Raw genomic sequence first — 22,232 nt, 5'->3', positions numbered from 1 at the left:
GGCGGCATCCATTCTTTCAGGACATTAATTGGGAGGATATAGAGAGCCGCCGTTCAACCCCCCCGTACCGGCCGACACCAGCATCAGATCTCCGCTTGCAGACACTTCAGGAGATTCCATCAGTCTTGTTGAGCACAAAGGACTCGTCCTCTTCATCTTCATCGTCCTCTTCCTCGTCATCGAGCAGTCAGAGTCTTTCTGGCTTTTCCTTTGTGACTCCAGACTGGATGGCCTGAAGGATGGACTAAGCCCCGGCCAAAAGCTGAAAACATAATATTCAAGAAGGAATTTTTTCCCTAGTTTGTGGCAAAATTGGAAAAAGACACAAACTAGGGTTTTTTTTTTCCTTCTTTCCAAATAACATCTTAACATCATAATAAATTCGAGAAACACCTACACTTTTTGTTCTCGTTTCCTTCGTGTTGTATAACTACAGCTGCCATTGTCCACAGATAATTCTACAGAACTATGACCTCACAAGAGAGATAGTATAGTGTGATTTATGGAGATAAGAATGGCCCAAATAAAAGTGAATTTTAAGTAATCCACTTAATATGTCTCCAAATCTAATTTCATTCACCTGATATCATGTAATAGTGGCCTATTGATCTTTGTACACAGAAAACATTTTAAAAGAGGATTATGTTTTTCATTTACATTTTATTGTAACCGGATCTGAAAGGGGGACTGTCCCTTTAATACCGTTGAAAAGTGTGGGGTCACTGAGCTGTTTTCATGGAAAACAAAGAAATTTCTGTAACATAACTGAAAAAGGGTTTTCTAACTATCAACTAACCTTTTAAACTTAAACTTGGATCAGCGGGACAGAGTCCCAAAACCGGGACTATCCCGCCCAAATCGTGACAGTTGGGGGCATGTGTTCAGAGAGCTCCCAGGTATGACTATCTGTGGCAGGAAAATTGTAACCTGCGGTATACATGAGTAATAAGCATGGGGGCTTTTTGGGCTGTAAAACCCCCGTTATACCCTCATTCCCAGCAAACATTCCGAGGTCCTAGAAAAGGGGGCCGGCAAACGTGACCAGGGGCACTTGAGTGATATGATATATAGGGGACCCAGGGGCGTAACTAGAAGCCTCAGGGCGCTGGTTCGAGAAGGCCCCCCCAACCCATCTCACACCATCTACCCCCCCTTCTCACTATCTACATTTTTGTTTTTTGTTTTTTATTTCCTTTTATTTGCCAACCTGCCCCCCCCAGTTATGCACATCTGCCCCAGGCTTGCCACTCTGCCCCCTGATATACCTTTTAACCCCCTATATCCCCCCTCTGCCTCCAGAAATGCCTTATACCCCTATACGCCACTCTGCCATATAGGGGGTTAAAAGGCATATCATGGGACAGAGTGGCATATAGGTGGGGTATAAGGCATTTCTGCAGGCAGAGTGGCATATAGGGGGTTAAAAGGCATTTATAGAGACAGAGTGGTATATAGGGGGTTAAAAGGCATTTCTGGAGACAGAGTGGCATAAAGGGGGTTAAAAGGCATATCATGGGGCACTCTGCCTCCTGAATGGGGACAGAGGTGACACTGAATGGGGACAGGGGCTGATTGGGGACAGAGATTACATGGGGGGCCGAATTGGGACAGCAATGACATGGGGACAGAAAGGGGACAGAGGTGGCACTGGGGAGCTGAACTTGTGAACACATACAGACACAGAGATTTCTTTTTTTGTTTAATCATTTAAAAATAATTAATAATTAAAAAAAACATTATGTTGTTTGTCCCCCACGGACACACTTACATACACACACATACCGATTGTTTTTGTTTTTAAAAAAATACAAAAAAATATTATACAGTTTTTACAAAAAAATAAATTAGTTTACTGACCTTCTATTTCTTCCACTTTGGGGCTTTTTCATCTTGGCCTCCGTCCTCTGGTAGCTGCAGGCCGCCGTTTTCTATGCTAACAGGAAGTCACTGACACGACATCCGGTGCTCCAGCGAGGGGGCGGAGCTTTCATCACTCACCCTGCACTCAGTCTCATCATCACTAGGCGGCCATCAGATTGCTGGAAATGTAAATCTAAACGGCCGATGCGTGCTGATGCCGCCAGCCAAAGCTACTTTAATCCTTTTTTTTTATTTTTATTTAATATGCCGGATCGGCTTGCCATATTAAAAAAAAAAAAAAAAATTAAAGTAGCGCCAGCCAGGGGCATCAGCACGCAGGGGCCGTTTAGATTAGATGTCGGCCGGCCTGGGGGGCAATTGTCCCCCCTGCCCAGCCCGCCCCTGGCGACGGAGCCGGCTTCCAATCCCGCTCCCAGCCGCTCAGCGGCTGTTTTCAACATTAGTTTGCCGGCCCGCCGGGCCCACAAATCTGCTGGCCCACCAGTATCCTGGTGGGCCAGTCCGGCCCTGCTTGGGCCCCCTGAGTGGCAGAACTCCAGGGCCCGGTCGCAGCCGCGACCCCTGCGACCCCAGTAGTTCCGCCACTGAGGGGACCTACTAAACAGCATATTGGGATGATGGGATGATTGGCTGCAATGCTCAGCGCTGTCACTAGGTGGCGCTACACTTTTTACACTCATGGTAAATCAAAGTATGTTCGTGGCAACTTAGTATCAAGAACTACTGAAAAGAATAAGAAGCTGCAAATATTTAACTATTTACTTGCTGAAATACCGTATTTCCTCGATTATAAGACGAGGTTTTTTCAGAGCAAGGAGGTGCGGTTAGCAGCGGGGGTTGTTTGCGTCCATCGCGCAGACCATCCCCGGAGAATCGCGTCGACGTCTACCCGCTGCCCCGGCTACACACCGGGAGTCAGAAGCACCGGTAAGTTTGGGGGGGGGGTGTTAAATGTGGGTGTTAAATCTGTAGGAAATGCCTTTTAACACCCTTAATGCCACTCTGCCACCAGAAATGCCTTTTAACCCTCTATGTGCCACTCTGCCCCATAATATGCCTTTTAACCCCCTAAATGCCAGAGTGGCATATAGGGGTATAAGGCATTTCTGGAGGCAGAGTGGCACATAGAGGGTTAAAAGGCCTATCATGGGGCACAGTGGCATTAAGAGGGTTAAAAGGCATATCATGGGACACAGTGGCATATAGGGGTATAAGGCATTTCTGGGGCAGAGTGGCAAGCCTGGGGGCAGATGTGCATAACTGGGGGAGGCAGGTTGGAAAATAAAAGGAAATAAAAACTAAATATTTTTCTCAATCATAGTTTTTATTTAAAAAAAAAATAGTTTACATGAATTACCATTTACTGGTAAAACTTTTTTCCTATAGGCAGGGGCGTACCTAGAGTATTTGGCACCCGGGGCGGATCCTGTAAGTGGCACCCCCCCACCAAATGTAAAGACATCTACAAAATTATGTTAAGAATATTTATTGCACCAATTTGTAAACTGTATGTCAACTGTAAACAACAAAAATAAATTAATAACTTATAAGTGTAAAATAAATACGTTTAAATAACATTTACTGAACATATAATAGTGCTTTCTTTAATAACCCTCAAAAAAAAACAGCGTCCACATTGCCCATATTGCCCACATAGAACCTGACCAGCACCCAAATTACACACACATAGGACGTGCCATCTTTGCCCCCAAACAGCCCAGCATGAGTCAGCATTGTTCCCAAACAGCCGAGTGTACGCCATCTTTGTCCCATGAACACGCTACCTGTGCCATCTTTGTCCCATAAACACCCTGCCTGTGCCATTTTTGTCCCATAAACACCCTGCTTATACCATCTTTGCCTTTCTGACAAATCAACTATACACCTATGATTAACACAAACACTTCTACAGTCACTCACTAATTCACTTTCATTCACACAATTCATTCACACAATCATTTATTCTTTCACACAAATTATTTACACATATTGATGCATTCTCACAAATTCATTAATTCTCTCACTCATTCACACAATTCATCCACACATTAATCCATTCATTTTCGCTCTCGCATTCTGACTCTTTATTTCAATATTCTTGCTACCCTCCTTTCTCCCTATCTACCCATTCTCACCCCCTTCTGCCCTATCTACCCCTTCTCACTCCCTTCTCCCTATCTACCCCCTATCCCCCCGTCTCACTCCCTTCTCCCTATCTACCCCCTCCTAACTATCTACCCTCTGCCCCCTTTGAAGTTCACTTACCTTTCAGGAGTCCTGCGGTGGGGGTGCAAGGCCTCTGTCTCCCAGCTCTGCCACTGTATGGAACAGTATAGAGTGATGGGAGTTATGATGTACTTTAGAGCATAATTATAATAAAAAAGACATTGGAAATGGTACAGCATAACACCCATCACTCTCACACATTTACCAATCCACACTTACCAATCCACAGATTCCACACATACCAATCCACAGATTCCACACATATACCAATCCACACATACCAATCCACAGATTCCACACATACCAATCCACAGATTCCACACATACCAATCCACAGATTCCACGCATACCATTCCACGCATACCAATCCACAGATTCCACACATACCAATCCACAGATTCCACGCATACCATTCCACGCATACCAATCCACAGATTCCACACATACCAATCCACAGATTCCACACATACCAATCCACAGATTCCACACATACCAATCCACTCTCACTGTCACTCAGTCTTACTGAATGATTTCCTACGTTCTTTTCTACCTCTTTTCTTCTTACAGCAGTCTTTCTCTTCGCTCCTCTTCTTCTGTCTTCTTCCGGGTCAGAGGGCACTGTGGGCGTGGCTTCAGTGCCGCCGGGATCTGACTACAAACCCCGGCGCACAGCAGCAGTTGCCGCGTGGATCGCGAGGGAGCGGTATCGGAGGTCTTTAACAGACCTCCGGCTCCCTTGAGTGATTTTAAGCCGGTTCAAGGGAACCGGCTTAAAATCACTCAAGGGAGCTGGAGGTCTGTTAAAGACCTCCGATACCGCTCCCTTGCGAGCCTGCTCCTCCAGCGGCGGACATTACTGTCCGTCTCTGGAGGGGTGCCGGGTGCCGGCAAGTTAGCACCCCCCTGATGAGGGGCACCCGGTGCGGACCGCCCCCCCCCCGCCCCCCGCTAGGTACGCTACTGCCTATAGGGCTGTCTTATAGTCAGGCTTTTTCTTTTTTTTTCTAAATTAATATTAAGATTTTTGGGGTTGTCTTATAATCGAGCAAATACGGTATATACAGTTTTATAACGGAATCATAGTAAATTCTATAGAAATAATAGAAAAATGTTATGTAGTCAAAATATTGATTAAATATGGTACATGTATGTGCAAACACCATATTTTGCCTTTTTTTGAAAACTAGACACCCCAAGGTATTTCAAATGCTAGTATTTTAACCCTTTCCATGCATGAGATTCTACCACCAGCCTTTGCCACACTTTGTGGTAGTATTTTTTTTTACACAAACTGTACTTTGGGTATAAATTTATAGCTCCAGGTATACGTCACTATCAAACAACACCCCAATGTGTGTTCAGCAACATCTCCCGAATACAGTCATACCCCCACATGCATGGGTTTGTCTGGTGTTTGGGGTTAAAAGGCCACATTTTGGAAGTGAACTTTTTCACTGGAGCGTATATATATTTAACCCCTTAACGTCCATTGCCGGACGTCATGCAAAACGGTCACTTAACGACCTATGACGTGCCTGACACGTCATCAGACTTAACCCCTTCAGGACCGGGATTTTGATACTAAGGTGTCGCTAAAGGATCGGAGCCGTTTTTTTGTTTTTGCCATGTCTTTCTTCAACTGTAATTTCTCTCTTATCAATTGGTGCACCCACACAAATCATATATTGTTTTTTTCAGCACAAGTAGGGCTTTCATTTGAAACCATATTAAGCTGGGTAGTACATTGTTTTGTTTGAAATAAACTGGAAAAAGTGGGGAAAAAATGAAAAAAACGCATTTTTTTACAGTTTTGTATACATACAAATTGTACACACATTGAACCAATGGCAAAAAACTATCCCAAATATATTCATTAAGTTGTCCTGATTTGGAAACCACCCAACATGGCCAGGATTTTTATCTATTTTGACCAGTATAGGGCAAATATTGCAAGGCATGCATCATGTTTTTGAAATGTAATTTTTTTCAAATTTAGCTTGGTAGTCTAATAACTGCAATAGTTGTCACAGATACTGATTATCCCCCCAAAATTATATATTTATGAACAGTAGATAAGTCAAGGTGTACAACTAGGGTAATTTTGACACTTTCAAACAGGGATTTTATCGCCAATTGCTGCCAAATTTTGAGGTATTTTTATATTTTTGGGGTTTTTTTGCATATGTTGCAATGTTGCTTTAGATTTTATATTATATTTTGTATAGAATATGTGCAACTGCAGAAAAAAACAACAAACTGTGTTCACCAACATCCCCCGGTTCCAACAAGGCCTCACATGCATGGTTCATGCATTTTTTGAGGAAGCTATGAGGGCAAAACTGGAACATGTGCATTTTAGTTTTCAAATTTGGAATTTTCAGAAATTGGTTTCCTGGGCCCATATCCCATTTGGGACATTTTGGAAGCCCCCCACTGTAAATTACCCCATAAAAGTATATATTTATGAACAGTAGACAAGTCAAGGTGTTCAACTAGGGTAGTTTTGACAGTTTTCAGCTAGCCATTTCTTCACTGATGTCTGCCAAAGTTTACGGAAAATTTATTTTATTGCGTTTTTAACAAATACATTTCAATGTTAAAATTTATTTCTTGCACAGCATATGTGCAACAGTGGAAGAAAACATCACATTTTGTTCACCAACATCCCATGAGTCCAACAAGGCCTCACATGCATGGTTCATGCATTTTTTGAGGAAGCTATGAGGGCAAAACTGGAACATGCGCATTTTAGTTTTCACACTTGGAATTTTCAGAAATTGGTTTCCTGGGCCCATATCCCATTTGGGACATTTTGGAAGCCCCCCACTGTAAATTACCCCATAAAAGTATATATTTATGAACAGTAGACAAGTCAAGGTGTTCAACTAGGGTAGTTTTGACAGTTTTCAGCTAGCCATTTCTTCACTGATGTCTGCCAAACTTCACAGGGAAATTATTTTATTGCGTTTTTAACGCATACATTTCAATGTTGCACTGAATTTCTTGCACACCATAAGTGCGACAGTGGAAGAAAACACCACATTTTGTTCACCAACATCCCATGAGTCCAACAAGGCCTCACATGCATGGTTCATGCATTTTTTGAGGAAGCTATGAGGGCAAAAACTGGAACATGCGCATTTTCGTTTTCACATTTGGAATTTTCAGAAATTGGTTTCCTGGGCCCATATCCCATTTGGGACATTTTGGAAGCCCCCCACTGTAAATTACCCCATAAAGGTATATATTTATGATCAGTAGACAAGTCAAGGTGTTCAACTAGGGTAGTTTTGACAGTTTTCAGCTAGCCATTTCTTCACTGATGTCTGCCAAACTTCACAGGGAAATTATTTTATTGCGTTTTTAACGCATACATTTCATTGTTGCACTGAATTTCTTGCACACCATAAGTGCAACAGTGGAAGAAAAGACCATATTTTGTTCACCAAGATCCCCCGATTCCATCATGGCCTCACATGCATGGTTCATGCATTTTTTGAGGAAGCCATGAGACCATAACTATAACATGCGCAAATTTTCAGGAATTGGTTTACTGGGCCCATATCTCATTTGGGACATTTTGGAAGCCCCCACTGTAAAGTACCCCAAAATAGTATATATTTATGAATAGTAGATTAAGAACAGTAGATTAAGAACGATTAAGAAAAATTAAGATTAAGAAAAAATGAAATTATTTTTTGTACCTGGCAACTGTAAGAAAGATTAAGATTAAGAAACAATTAAATTATTTTTTGTACCTGGCAACTGTATGAAATTCCTTAAAACAGTTGCCAATGCACAGACCGGGCTTATCAGGGCAACCAGAACAGTAAAATACTGTGTCCTTCCTGTGCCCTTTGGCATAACACACCCTGCACCGTTTTTGTGTTTTGGATTTTTTGGAGGTTGGAGGAAATTTGAAGGGGAAATGTTCTTCCTGAATTATCAGAGACGCTGAGGGGCCTTGTTCAGCTGGAGCCAAGATTTCCTTGAGTAACAAAAACTGAAAGGATAAAAATTTGTTTTTTTTGGCAGGGTGTATTTTTTTAAAAAGTAAGAATGCATTGTGAGTTGCAATCTGCATAATATAAATGGCTACCTTTTTATACCACGTATTGGTTTTTCTCATTATGAGGTATGGCTGCAATAATTGATCGGCCAAATCCACTCCCCCCATATGCCTATTGTAGGCCTTGATGCAGGTAGGCTTTCTCTGGACCTGAGTTTTGCCCCGGACAGGAACTGGAACAGTGGCATCGTCATGAATTGTGCTTAACATGCACACATCTTTCTTGTCCCTATATTTTACAGCCAAAAGTTCTTGTTGGCGTAAAGCTAAGGATGCCCCATATTTTAGTTTGGTTTCTCTAATCTGTTTTGGGACCCCTATTCTGCTCTGCCTTATGGTGCCACAGGCCAAGGTGTCCATACAAAACAACAACTTGAACAAAGGGACACTTGTATAATAGTTGTCCATGTACAAGTGGTACCCTTTGTTCAGTAAGGGGCAAACAAGGTCCCAGACAATTTTTTCACTTATGCCCAGATGGTCTGGGCAACCTGGTGGGTCAAGCTTGGCATCTTTCCCCTCATAAACCCGGAAGGAATATGTGTAGCCACTACTGCTCTCACATAATTTATAAAATTTTACCCCATACCGGGAGCGTTTAGAGGGAATGTATTGCTTGAACCCTAACCGGCCTTTAAATTTCATTAGGGACTCATCAATACTAATTTCTCGCTTGGGGGTATAAACGGCAGCAAATTTAGTTTGGAAGTGAGAAATAAGGGGGCGAATTTTAAAAAGCCTGTCATATGTGGGGTCATGTTTGGGAAGGCACTGGGTATTGTCATTGAAATGTAAAAAGCGGAGGAGGAGTTCATACCTTCCCCTTTTCATGGTGTTGGAGAAAATTGGGGTTGAAATAATGGAGTCTGTGCTCCAGTACGACTTTAAAGTGGGCTTTTTTATTATCCCCATTATCATGGTGAGTGCCCAGAATGTTTTTAACTCGCACACATCAGTGGGAGTCCATGCCTTTTGCTTGTTTGCTTTATTTCTAAATTCCTGGGCAGCGTACAAGTTAGTTTGGTAAACTAACGCCTCCCAAAACTCATTGCCCATGAACAGCTCCATAAACTGGCTTGGGGTATATTCTGCGACATCCGGATGAATGCCGGAAGTGGCAGTGAAGGGGGGGAACATCTGGAAAAGTGCCAGCTGCAGGGATCCACTCATCAGAGGGATCAGGAGTAGTAGTAGTAGTAGAAGCAACACGGCTCTTTTTAACTGGGGGTGCAGCATCATCAGAGCTGCTGCTAAACTGGCCCACATCAAAATCTGACGCAGTGTCAGTGGCAGAGTCTGACGCAGTGTCAGTGTCTGAGGCCAACATTTTATATGCCTCTTCCACCGTATAAAACCTATCCATATTTTTTTTTATTTTTTTTTATATATATATTTTTTTTATTTTTTTTTCTCCCTACCTAACCCTAGACCCTAACCCTAATCCCTACCTAATCAATTCCCCACTAACTGATAAATTCCCCACTAACTAATCAATTCCCCACTAACTAACCCACCCACAGCCACCCACCCACAATTTTAAGGGGAAAAAAAGAATTAACCCCTTAGGGGTCGCCCAGCGGTCAGTAGCAGCCAGCCCTTCGCGATCCCGGCGTTCAGTGCGACGCGGGACCGCTTTTCGGCGGCGACGTACCTGGTACGTCCCGGTCTACCGGCGAATGTTAACCAGGAAGTACCAGGTACGTCCCGGTACTGAAGGGGTTAAACGGTGTTGCCCCTCCCCGGGGCGTCAAGCGGACGCCCGTTTTAAAAGCGTTTAGGAGGCGATCAACGATCACCTCCTAAATTTCAATGCTGTCGCTGGAATGCCTCGATCAGGAGGCATCCAGCGACACCAAACTTACCCCAGGGCGGGCTGTGACCGCTCCGGAGAGCGGTCACAGCCGCAGCTGCACGCAGTCTTCGTCATCCGCAAGATGGCGGCGGCCCGGGAAAAAAAATAATAAAGTTGAAAAAGTTCGCTAGACGGTCTCCAGACCCTCTAGAGAACTCTGGCTCCACTTGCAGGTTGAATACAGGTACTGCATTCAACCATACAGGTCAGTGGAGCCCAGCTTTCTAATCACTATGTGATTAGTAAAATATTTAAAAAAAAAAAATTAAAAAAAAAAGGAAAAAACAAAAAGCTGAAAAAAATATGGTAACATTTAAAAATTATTATGCTTTAGAGGAACTATCCAGTTCCAGCAAAATGTAAAAAAAAAGTCCAAAAAGAGTAAAATAAAAAAATAAAGTTTATTATTATGAGCAATGCTAAAATTAGCGCTGTATCTTCCCAAAAATCCTGACATGGAAAAATTTAAATAAAAGCATTTCAAATACCCAAGGGGTGTCTAATTTAAAAAAATGAATGGTTTTAAGGGGTAAATTGGAGTGGCCGGGCTCAAAGATAGGGCATAGGCACAGACTGACCAAAATGGGGGGGGAAAAAGCGCACTTCCAAAATGTGGCATTTTAACCCCAAACACCAGACAAACCCATACATGTGGGGTATGACTGTACTCGGGAGATGTTCCTGAACACATATTAGGGTGTTGTTTGATAGTGACTTATACCTGGAGCTATAAATTTATACCCAAAGTACAATTTGTGTAAAAAAAAATACCAAAAAAATACTAACACAAAGTGTGGCAAAGGATGGTGGTAAAATCTCATGCATGGAAAGGGTTAAAATACTAGCATTTGAAATTCCTTGGGGTGTCTAGTTTTCAAAAATATATGGTTTGATGGGGTAAATTGAATTAGCCGGCTTCAAAGATGGTCCTATTAGGACATGGGAGCAGAATGACCAGATGTAAACCCATGCATGGGGGGTATGACTGTACTCGGGAGATGTTGCCGAACACATATTGGGGTGTTGTTTGAAAGTTATGTATACCAGGAGCTGTAAATCCATACCTGAAGAGCAATTTTAGCGATAAGAAACACAAAATAAATTACTACCACAAAGTTTGACAAAGACTGGTGGTAGAATTAGTGCATGGAAAGAGTTAAAATTCTAGCATTTGAAATACCTTGGGGTGTCTAGTTTTTAAAAATATATGATTTGATGGGGTAAATTGCGTTGGCCGGCTTCAAAGATACCCGAAATGGCACATGGGGGGAAGAATTACCAGATTTGGAAAAAATGGTTTTGAAATAGCAAAACGCTACTTTCTGCTCCATAACGTGCAGAAAAAAGCAAAAAAACATAAAAACATTGGGTATTTCTAAACTCAGGACAAATAGTAGAATATATTTAGTAGGTTTTTTCATTAGCTTTTTTGGATGAGTAAAAGAAAATGTGGGTTTTTTTACATTTTTCATCATATTTTATAATTTTTTTATGGGAAATTAGATAATATGATTAAAACAATGGTATCTGAAGAAAGCCCTTCTTGTCCTGGAAAAAACAACATATAATTTGTGTGGGTTCACTAAATGAGTGAAGAGAAAATTACATCTAAACACGAACACCGCAAAAGTGTTAAAACAGCCTCGGTCCCAATGGTACAAAAGGTAAAACACAGCCTGGTCCTTAAGGGGTTAAGGACCGGGCTTGTTTTTTCTTTTTGTACCCTGTGGGACCGAAGGCTGTTTTAATACTTTTGTGGTGCTTGTGTTCAGCTGTAATTTTCTCCTCACCCATTTAGTGTACCCACATAAGTTATATATTGTTTTTTTCAGGACAAGATGGGCTTTCTTCAGATGCCATTATTTTTGAAAATGTATTATTTATTATTTGAAAAATTGAATAAACACACATTTTATGACTTTTATTTGAAAAATCTTTTACTCACCTAAAAAAGCAAGTAAAAAAACTAGCTAAATAGATTCTACTACTTGTCCTGAGTTTAGAAATACCCAATGTTTTTATGTTTTTTTGCTGTTTTTTGTAAGTTATAGGGCAATAAGTACAAGCAGCGTTTTATGATTTCCAAACCTTTTTTTAACAAATCTGGTCAGTCTGCCTCCATCTCCTCTTTGGAACATCTTTGAAGCCGGTTAACTCAATTTAACCCCGTCAAACCATATATTTTTGAAAACTAGACACCCCAGGGTATTCCAAATGCTGTTATTTTAACCCTTTCCATGCACCAATTATACAACTACACTTAGTCATTTGTTTTATTTTTTTTTCACACAAATTGTACTTTAGTTATAGATATACAGGTCCTGGTATATGCCACTGTCAAACAACACCCCAATGTGTGTTCAGGAACATCTCCTGAGTGCAGTGATACCCGACATGCATGGGTTTGTCGTGTTGTTTGAGATTTAAAATGCCACACTTGGGAAGTGAGCTTTTTTCTCCATTTTGGTCAGTCTGTACCTATGCCCTATCTTTGAGCTCGGCCACTCAAAGATAGGGCATTTACCCCATCAGCCATTTTTTTTATATATTAGACACCCCTTGGGTATTTGAAGTGCTTTTATTTTAACTCTTTGTTGAGATTTTTGAGAAATTTTAGCACTTGCTCAAAATAATAAACTTTATTTTTTTATTTTTTTTTAATACTTTTTTTTATATTTTTTTTTACACATTTTGCTGGTACTGGATGGTTCATCTAGTGACATCACTGCATAATAATTTTTAAATGTTAGCACATTTTTATTTTTTATTTTTATTTTATATGAATTGTTGCCGTTGGGTTAAAGCGGGCGGGGCGGGGGTTACTGGGCTGCGGAGTGGTTTTGGGGGTAAAATGGACACTTTCAGTAAAAACCCCTTCAGTTTGCCTTCAAAAAGTGTGACACGAGTCCTTATACCAGCCGGCTAGGAAAATGCTGGAATTTCCTGAATCCTTTCTTTATTATTTTGTTTGTCTCTGTGATATTCCAGTGTTTAGATTGCAAGTTCTTCGGGGCAAAGAGGGTGCATCACACAGGGTGATTTTTATGTGCAGGTAAAACACCCTAATGCTTTGACCCCTTAAATAATTTTTCGTTGGTCTCGTCTTAGATTCAGGAGCCGTATGCCTATCCCATCCATGTTTACATTCCCTCACTGTATTTCCCTCTACCACTTCTGCTAGGAGGCTGTTCCACTTAGTAAACCTACCACCCTCTCAGTAAAGGAAACCTAATTAACTTACGTTGCTTGATTGGCCCTGCTCCTGGGAGTTTTTACGAAGGTTATTAATTATTTTCATTAATAACGCGTTCTGTTCCTTTTTATCGAATGTATAAATTTGGAATAATTGTTTATAATTTTTTGTTGTTTGTAAATTCATGGCCACTAGGGGGAGCCGGAGACAGATCAGGGCTGGGCGCTGCTACTCACTACCACTTACTCCTTACAATTAAATTCGAAATTTGTACAAATTTTAATTTCAACAAAATTTAACGATTTCATTAAGTCGTATGAATGTCCAAAAACGAGGAGGGACCCCCAACGAAACAAACAAAAACGAAGCAGAGAGCTCAGTGTTTTTAGTTTCACTCACGCTTTCACACACTCACTCTCTTACTCTCATTCATGTGCTTTCACCTTCAATCTCACTCTCGCTCGCTCATGCTCTCTCTCACACTCATTCATGCTCTCACGCTCATTCATTCTCTCTCACACTCACTCTCTGTCAATATCTTCCTACTTTCTCAGCCGATGCTTCTATGTCCCTGTCTTCGTTCTTTGTCCGCCCTTCTGGTTATCAGCTTCGTCATCAGGCCTCACCGAGCGCTTCTGCAAACGGAGAAATGGTTGGAGTAATGGGGGAGGGGGAGGGTGTCCCCGTGGCTCCGCCCTCTGGGTGCCGTCCGAACCGAAATTCGTTGCCAGAAAACTAAATGAAAAAATTTTCCATATTGTTTTTGGTCCATTTGCACAAATCTACTGCTTCCCAGGGAGTTATCTGATCTCCCGATCTGGCCCAAAGAGAAGTGGTCCCCTGGGCAGCCTGATCGGCTTATAGGGTGATCTGGCCCCCAGTTCTGTGGAAGAGGGGCTGCCGCTCCCTGGAACTGCTACCCGTGGCCAACTCAACCTAGGTGAAATCCTTCTAGAACGTTCTGCCTGATAATACAAGAGCGTCAGAGGCATGACGTGTGCAACATTTACAACATTCAGACAATTAAAGAGAATACAGCCGGAAGGTATGTGGTATGCCACTCTGAGCCCCCCCAGACTTTCCCCCCCGTGCTCCAGACTCCCTGGTGTCTAGTGGGTGAACGTTTTTGCGATGCATGTAGATAAACCTCTGCTGGTGGCCGACGCTTTCACTGGAGCTTCTGTGGCCGAAGGTCATGTGACAATCATAGAAGCCCCAGTGGAAGTGCCGGCAGCAGCAGAGGATGTCCACAGAGGCCCAACGGCTGCCAAAAAGGAATATCCAGGTCCCCTGTAGTGCTGCGGGGGATGCTCCTCTCTGGCAGTCGGTGGACGTCTGCGCGATGCACGTAGACAACCTCCGCTGCTGCCGGTACTTCCGCCGGGGATTTTATGGTGGAGCACCAGCGTGACGTTACCTTCCGGAGCTCCATCATAGAAGCCCCAGCGGAAGGGATACACGTTATTTATTATATGTTATCGCAATGGCGGGGATGGGATACCTATGTACCGGGCTGCATTAACTCACTTTCCATCGAAAGACACGTGACTGTACAACTTACAGGGGGTGGGAGGGGGCGCCGGAGGGGGCGCCCCTGCGGCTTCTGTCTCCCGCAGACAGCCTGTCCATATACCTGTATGGATAAGGCAGCCACAGTCATTTAGTGGATACAGCCCGCATACTCCGGGGCACAAGCTGTAACATATGACATTGATGTGTGGGAAAAAAAAAAAAAGCCCTTTTTTCAATTTTTTATCAATTTTCATCAATTTTTAGCAAATTTGATGACAATTGTCCTGAAAAAAATATGATATATATGAAACTTGCATGGGTTCACAAAGTGTCAAAACATCCTTGGTCACGAAGGGTAACAAAAAAACCCCACAAAACAGTCTGGTGCTTAAAGGGTTAATTGTCTTTTATTACATGTAAACAGTGTTTATTCTTCTGTCCAAGTATCCTCAACATTGTCATCTATTAACAAGTCACAAGTATTTCTATGAAGCATGCGCAACGTCAAAAGAAGCCCTTACGTGCACGTCGTAGGAGGTGGAGGTGGAGATGCGCACTCGCTGCAGGGAAGGAGGGATCGGAGGGAGAGGCGGGTAGCTGGAGATAACGTCGCCGTCCTCTCGCTCTCGTGTGCCTGCAACCTGGCAAGCGGTATCGTGCTTAGTCAGGCCGACTGAGCAGGTTTATCGGACGGGGACCCGGCTGTCGAGCGGATCTGTTTGTTTGCCCCTCTTCTGCCCGCGGGGAAGCGCCTGGGCTCCAGCGTCGACTCCGGTGGACGGGAGGAGGAGTTTCCCGCAATGCTGGCTGTTGCTGGCTGATGTCGCCCGAGGACGGCTGAGCTTGAAAGGGCGCCAAACAAAAGACCTAATGATCGCTCTGGTTGGAGAGCTGAAGCCGGGAAGACGGCTGAATTCCGGCTATATGTAGGCTGGGTGATTTAAACCAAAGCTTATAACGAGGTGCTGGCCTGAAAAAAAACATTTGAAATCTATTTTATTTTTTTTAAATGAATTCGGAATATTTTAAACTTAATTATTTGAAATACACTTGATATGGTGATATTATATTGTTCTGCTCTGTGGAGATACTCTTTCCTCTTACAACATGGCAACTAAAAGGAATGTGATTAGAGATCTCCCTAAAGAACAACCAAAAAGAGAGAAAAAAGAGAAACAACTTGGATCAATGGCGGAATTTTTCTCTCCTTCCCAGGACAGAAATAAAGAAAAAAATCTAAATATGTCAACAACTTCTCAGTGGGATGAATCCCAGGTCCTTCAAACCCGTAGCAGTCTTAGTCCTACACCATCAGTGTCTCAAGATTTTATGCTTGCTCATTTTGAAGAAATTAAGAAGGAAATATCTAAAGGCTCCATAGAAATTAAGCAGGAGATAAATGAGCTGGTTAACAAATTATCTGATGTTGAAAATAAAATCTCAAATCTTGATTTACACTGTCTAACCATGAAGGAAACTATTACAAATGTTACCCAAAGAGTTGATAAGATTGAAACAAAATTTAGAGATTTGGAGGACAGCTTCAAATGAAACTAAAAAGAAGAGAGGAGTAGCAATAGTTTTCTCTGCTACACTTCAAATCGAAATTAAATATGAATTTTATGACCCGGAGGGTAGATTCATAATTATAGTCTGTAAATTAGATGAAGAGTGGTTTACTCTGGTAAATGTCTATTTACCCAATGTTGCCCCAGTACACCTCTTGAATAAGATATTGGAACGTGTAGACAATATTAAGATCGGCTGTTGTATCATAGCAGGTGACTTTAACTGTGTCCTAGATAGTGAATTAGATACTAAAACTATAAAAAAAAAACTCAATGAAGAAAAAATAAAGTCCCAAGCAAGAGCTTTTAATAATTCTCTCAATAAGTATGAGCTTATGGAGACTTGGAGAGTTTTTCATCCACTTGAAAGAGATTTTACTCATTTTTCCCATGTTCATTTATCATATTCTCGTATTGATTACATACTATGCTCTCCATCTCTTATTAATAGGATCCAAAAAATTGAAATTAGAAATAACACCTGGTCAGATCATAATATTATTACTATGGAAATTAGAAATAATATAAATAAGAATGTACGATCTACTTGGAAATTAGATGACTCCATTCTTTTTAATAAAGATAATGTGAAACACTTATCTGAATTAATACACTTATTTTTCAAAGAGAATAATCCTATTGATACCTCGCCAGAAAATAATTGGTGTGCATTTAAAACAGTGCTGAGAGGTCATCTAATCAAGCTTAAAAGTATAATTAGGAGGAAACAAGGGAGAAATCTTGCGGAGTTATATGTATTGTATAATCAGGAAGTTACTGAGAATAAAAAAAATCCCACTACAGATAAACTTGAAAAAATTAGACAAATTCAAGCTCGAATTAATGATAAATTGATGGAGAGAACAGGTAATAATATGGAGAAATTAAAAACTAGATACTATTGTTGTAGCAATAGAGTAGACAAAAGGATGACGAATAGACTAAAGAAATTAAAAAGTAATAATCGGGTTCACAAGATAATAATAGAGAATAAGATATATTATACACCAGAATCAATTGGTGAAAAGTTTAATCAATATCATGAGAAACTATACAATTTGAATAATAAAGTTTCATCAGAAGAAATCGACAACTATCTCGATAAAATAAACTTTCCCCAGATATCTATAGAGCAGAGAGCTACTCTAAATACTGATATAACATCAGCTGAAATCAGAGTAGCAATATCTAAATTAAGTATAAAACTCCTGGACCAGACGGTTTGACAAATCTATTCTTCAAAATATTTAGTCAGCAAATTTTAGGTTCTTTATCCCTTACTTTTAATTCTATTGTTAGTCATGGTAAACTTCCTAGCGAAATGTCTAGAGCTAATATCCTTCCTATTCTTAAGCAAGGCAAAAATCCGACAGATCCTGCTAGTTACAGGCCAATTTCTCTAATTAATGTAGACGCTAAATTCTATTCTTCTATTCTCGCTAACAGATTGAAATCGATTCTTAATACCATTATCAATTCGGATCAAGTCGGTTTTATTACGGGTAGATCATCGTGTGACCATATTAGAAGAATTATTAATATTTTAGACCAAGCAGAGAAGAAGAATATCCCTATGGTAATAATGTCGGTTGATGCAGAGAAGGCTTTTGATCGGGTAAACTGGGATCTTAGGAGTAAAGCCTTATTAAAGTATGGAATTATGGGTTGGATACACACGGTAATTATGGCTCTTTACTCCAATCCTGTTGCTAGGACAGTAGGACCAAATATATGTTCTGATTGGTTTGCCTTACAAAATGGAACAAGACAAGGCTGCCCTCTGTCCCCATTGTTATACATATTATCTGTGGAGGCCTTAGCCATTTGTATTCGAGATAACCGTGATATTCAAGGCTTTCATATTAGAGATCAAGATTTGAAAATTAATTTGTACGCAGATGATATACTAATCTCTATCACTAATCCACAGGTCTCTTTAAATTCTCTTATGGCGGAATTTAAATACTATAGTAAGGTCTCGAATTACAAAATGAATATAAATAAAACAACATTACTAGAAATAAACCTAGAAAGCTCTTTAATCGAACAGATTAAAAGAGAATATGATTTTGTCTGGGCTAAGTCTGACTTCATATATTTAGGTGTATGTGTAACAAAATCTATTTCTTTATTACTAGAGACCAATTTTATTAGATTATTGAAATTAACTAATATCTGGCTAAAAGAATGGAGAAATAAAGAATTCTCCTGGTGGGGAAGGATTAATATATTAAATTCTTACATAGTACCCAAATGGTCATATATGTTTTCAATGCTTCCACTAAGTATGCCTGACCCCTGGATAAGAATGGTACAAACGAGCTTTGAATGTTTCGTATGGAAAGCAAAAAAACCCAGATTAAAAGCTGTTATTATGGCACGTAAACCAAAGTATGGAGGCTTGGGTTTTCCTATTTTGAAAAATATTCTTTTGGCAAATATAATAGTTCATATATATAGACTGCAATTAGAGAATTCCCTAAATGAAGGGTGGTATGCAATTGAGCTGGAGACAGGTGGTTTTAATAACTTGGCGGATATTATATGGTATTCCCTAACTCCAAAACATCTTTCAATTTTATTTTGGGACAGATTCTCCCAACCTGGGAGTATATCAAGAAAAATTTAAATCTTAATAAAGGGATCCCGTCTTTCTCTAAACTCAAATCTGTAGAATTGTTTATTTCAGATATAAATTTTGATGACTGGAGAATTAAAGGTATATTAACTTTAGATCAACTTATGACTTCCATAGAACCTAAACCTTTTTCTCAATTGATACAAGAATATGATCTATCTAGTGCTGATATATTTAAATATTTGAGAATAAAAAGCTTTTTGATGAAAGACCTATGGAAACCTAGTCGGGAGCTTTTAACTCGAATTAAGAAAATATTTACAGGAAATGATGTGGACAAAGTCTTATCAAACTGTTTTGACTTAATAAGTTTTGTTATGCTTGAATATATCTATCCAGCCATCAATACATGGGAACAAGAATTAAATATAAAGATTGATCAGGATAACTGGTCTAGATCTCTATATGATGTCAAGGTATCTATACATTCGTTGTCGCTAGCTGAAACTCAGTTTAAAATACTGAACAGATGGTACTTCGAGATTGCATAAAATGTATCCTAATTGTTTAGATACCTGCTGGAGATGTAAAGCAGATAAGGGAAATTTTGTTCATATTTGGTGGAATTGTGTAGGCGTGAAAAAGATATGGTTTAAGATGTATGATTTAATCTTTGCCGTAACAGCAACAATTTTTAATCGATCTCCTGTAACGGCTTTAGTACATTTAAAGTGGCCAAATTGTAGTAATAAAGAAAAACAGTTCATTATTCATTGTTTCATAGCCGTGAAAATCACGATTGCCTGTTTATGGAAACAAAATCTTCCAATCCCATGGAACATGGTAATTTCCCATCTGAAATTCCAAATAAAAATGGAAAGACAGCTTTAAAAATCCTACTTTACCTCTGAAACAAAATCTAAGACATGGGAATCATGGCTAGTTAGGCTGGAGGAAATTACGAGTTAGGGCCTGTGTGTGTTGACTGTTTGCTTTCATTCTGGTTATGATGAAGTGATCACTGGATAATGAATAGTTTGGGACCACTAGTCTACATAAATCCATAATGCAGCTTTTATATTTATTTAATTACTTATTTATATTTCTATTTATCTTTTTTGATGTCTTCTATGTATTGTATAAATATATGTGTATGTTTGTTTTGTGTATTCTTGTAATTTTATAACGGAAAAAATCAAATAAAGACATATTTAAAAAAAAAAAAAAAAAAAAAAAGAAGCCCTTACTTCTTAAGACTGCAGAAAGTCTCTTTGGAAGAAACCACTTCGTGTTAGGAGGGGGGGTTGTGGAATAAAACACTGTCATTTGTGAAAGCGGCAGCTGTATTGGTATTTGGAAGCAGGACAGAACACCCCCATGGCCTTTGCACTGTGGTACAGCCTGCCCTGACTGTGATGTCATAGTGCTGTGACATCACAATGCTGTGATGTTCTGTAAAAGCGCATCCAGACACTCTGGTTGTTTCAGATTGTGAGCAGTAGCAGTACTGAGCATAACAGTTACCTGTCCACGACAGGGAGCGAAACTGAGCTTTCAATTGACTTTAAAAAGACAAAATAGGCAGAGATTAAAAGGCCTTCATTCGTGTGCACGCAATAGCCGGCACATAGGTGCGAGTCTCTGCACCTGAACATCTTTGACTGACCCCCGACAGGTACACGTTTCAGCCGTCATGGAGCGCACTTGCTCCGGCACTCCTAGCCCTGGCACAAGCAGCAGAATAACATTCACGCTGTTTGTGTTTGGCTGGGCGCTCTTATGCGGCGGATCTCTACTTTCTGTCTATGGGTTCGCGACATGCCAGTCCGACAGCTGTATCACCTACAAGGCGACGGGCCCGGTACTTGCCGGGATAGGGCTGGCATATTTAATGATGGCAGAGTTTACTGCCCAACGAGAGAGGAGAAGGAGGGAATTAGAAGGAGACCCGACGGATCCAGATAGCAGCTTCCTCTGCGGGAAAAGCCGGCAGTTTGTGCAGTTCGTAATACTCGGGATCCTGTTACTGGCTTGCGGGGTACTGATTAGTATCCCAGGACTTGTGTTTCCAGCCTGCAAGCCGGTATCCAACACAGACAAACCCCCTAAAGTCTGTGAAACTCCCTTACTGCAGACAATCGTAATCATACTAATCGTCTTGTGTTACTGCCTGGCTATCTGTCTGAGTAAAAACCGTCGGGACGGCGAGGAGGACCCAGAAGCCTGCAGATATCAGCCGCTTCCTGTAAGTGTGGGTGACGAAGTCTTCACGGTCCCGTCAGCCCCACCTCCACCTTTTGCAGGAGGAGATGATTGGCCAATGAGCAGGGACCCTCCTTCCTACGACAACGTCCTGTTTGAAAGGGGCGACCGTGATTCCGGCGGAAGCGACGGGGAAGACATACACACCGTTCCATGGCGATGGGGGCCGAGAATAGAATACATCAACGAGCCTATCCCTTCGGAGCCACCTCCAAGATATGAGGACATATACCCTTCTCAGCCGGATCCTGAAGAGAGCTCATCATCATCATCATCATCATCGTATTACTCGTTTTCCCAATCATCGGAGTCGAGTGACTATGAGCTCGCACCAGGACCCTAAACGTTGAAAGACTGAACTATTGGGGGGGGGGTTTTCTAACATTTCGACTCAGTACAGAGTTTGAGCCGGAAGCGTCACCCAAAACATCACATCTGACAATATCCAGGTCTGCAGATAAAGGACTGAAATCAGACCGGGTTTTTGGTCAGTGCCGGCACCGTACATGACGCCTGTTGAAATGTTTTTTCCCCCCCCGTGAGACTTCCACCTTAAATAACGGATAAATAAAATGACATCTTTTCATGGTTGCCCCTCAAACAGTATCTGTGTGCGTTTGTGTGTGTGTTGGATATACCGCGTGTACGAGGTCACATTATCGTATGGAATCTATAACATAAATCTCTTACATGTGAGATCAATGTGTTTATATACATATACTCCATACACTCTGCTGGATCCACTCTGCTGTCCATCACCTTAAAGGGGGAGTCCTGCCCTAAGTCAGCACCGTGTTCTTTATCCCTGGAGCCAGGTTACCGGCTCTAGGCAAGATATTTCCATTCAAATACAGTTGGGTGCGTGATCCCTAATCACACCAGGCGCTGATGATTTGAGTCAGTCTTTGTCTGACTCATCAGAATGTTTTTTATAATTTATTTTTTTAAATGTTGCTTTTATCATACAGAGTGCACTATTATTATATTATTATTAATTATTATTATTATTATTTTTTTTTTTAATGCCATTTATTCTATATAACCCATTGGGGTGAGGGTTAGTTACGTTCATATTTACTTCTGTCGTTGCA

At 41.0% G+C, this 22,232-nt stretch overlaps 1 protein-coding gene across 1 annotated transcript; it reads left to right on the top strand.

Moving 5' to 3' along the window:
- Positions 1 to 20,572: 20,572 nt before the first annotated feature.
- On the top strand, positions 20,573 to 21,484 carry LOC149279818 (transmembrane protein 171-like). The gene has a single exon (XM_089500813.1). It carries the CDS (start codon positions 20,573 to 20,575, stop codon positions 21,482 to 21,484), a length of 912 nt encoding a protein of 303 aa, XP_089356939.1.
- The last annotated feature ends 748 nt before the right edge of the window (positions 21,485 to 22,232 follow it).

The sequence above is a fragment of the Sceloporus occidentalis genome, unplaced genomic scaffold, assembly GCF_023333645.1.
Source record: "Sceloporus occidentalis isolate IW3139 unplaced genomic scaffold, rSceOcc1.0.p SCAF_160, whole genome shotgun sequence".
In the NCBI taxonomy this organism is placed as follows: Eukaryota; Metazoa; Chordata; class Lepidosauria; order Squamata; family Phrynosomatidae; genus Sceloporus; species Sceloporus occidentalis.
This window is presented reverse-complemented; position numbering and strand designations above follow the sequence as displayed.

Bases quoted from the DNA above. Each gene is read 5' to 3' on its own strand.
- LOC149279818 (XM_089500813.1), top strand. From the start codon at position 20,573: ATGGAGCGCACTTGCTCCGGCACTCCTAGCCCTGGCACAAGCAGCAGA.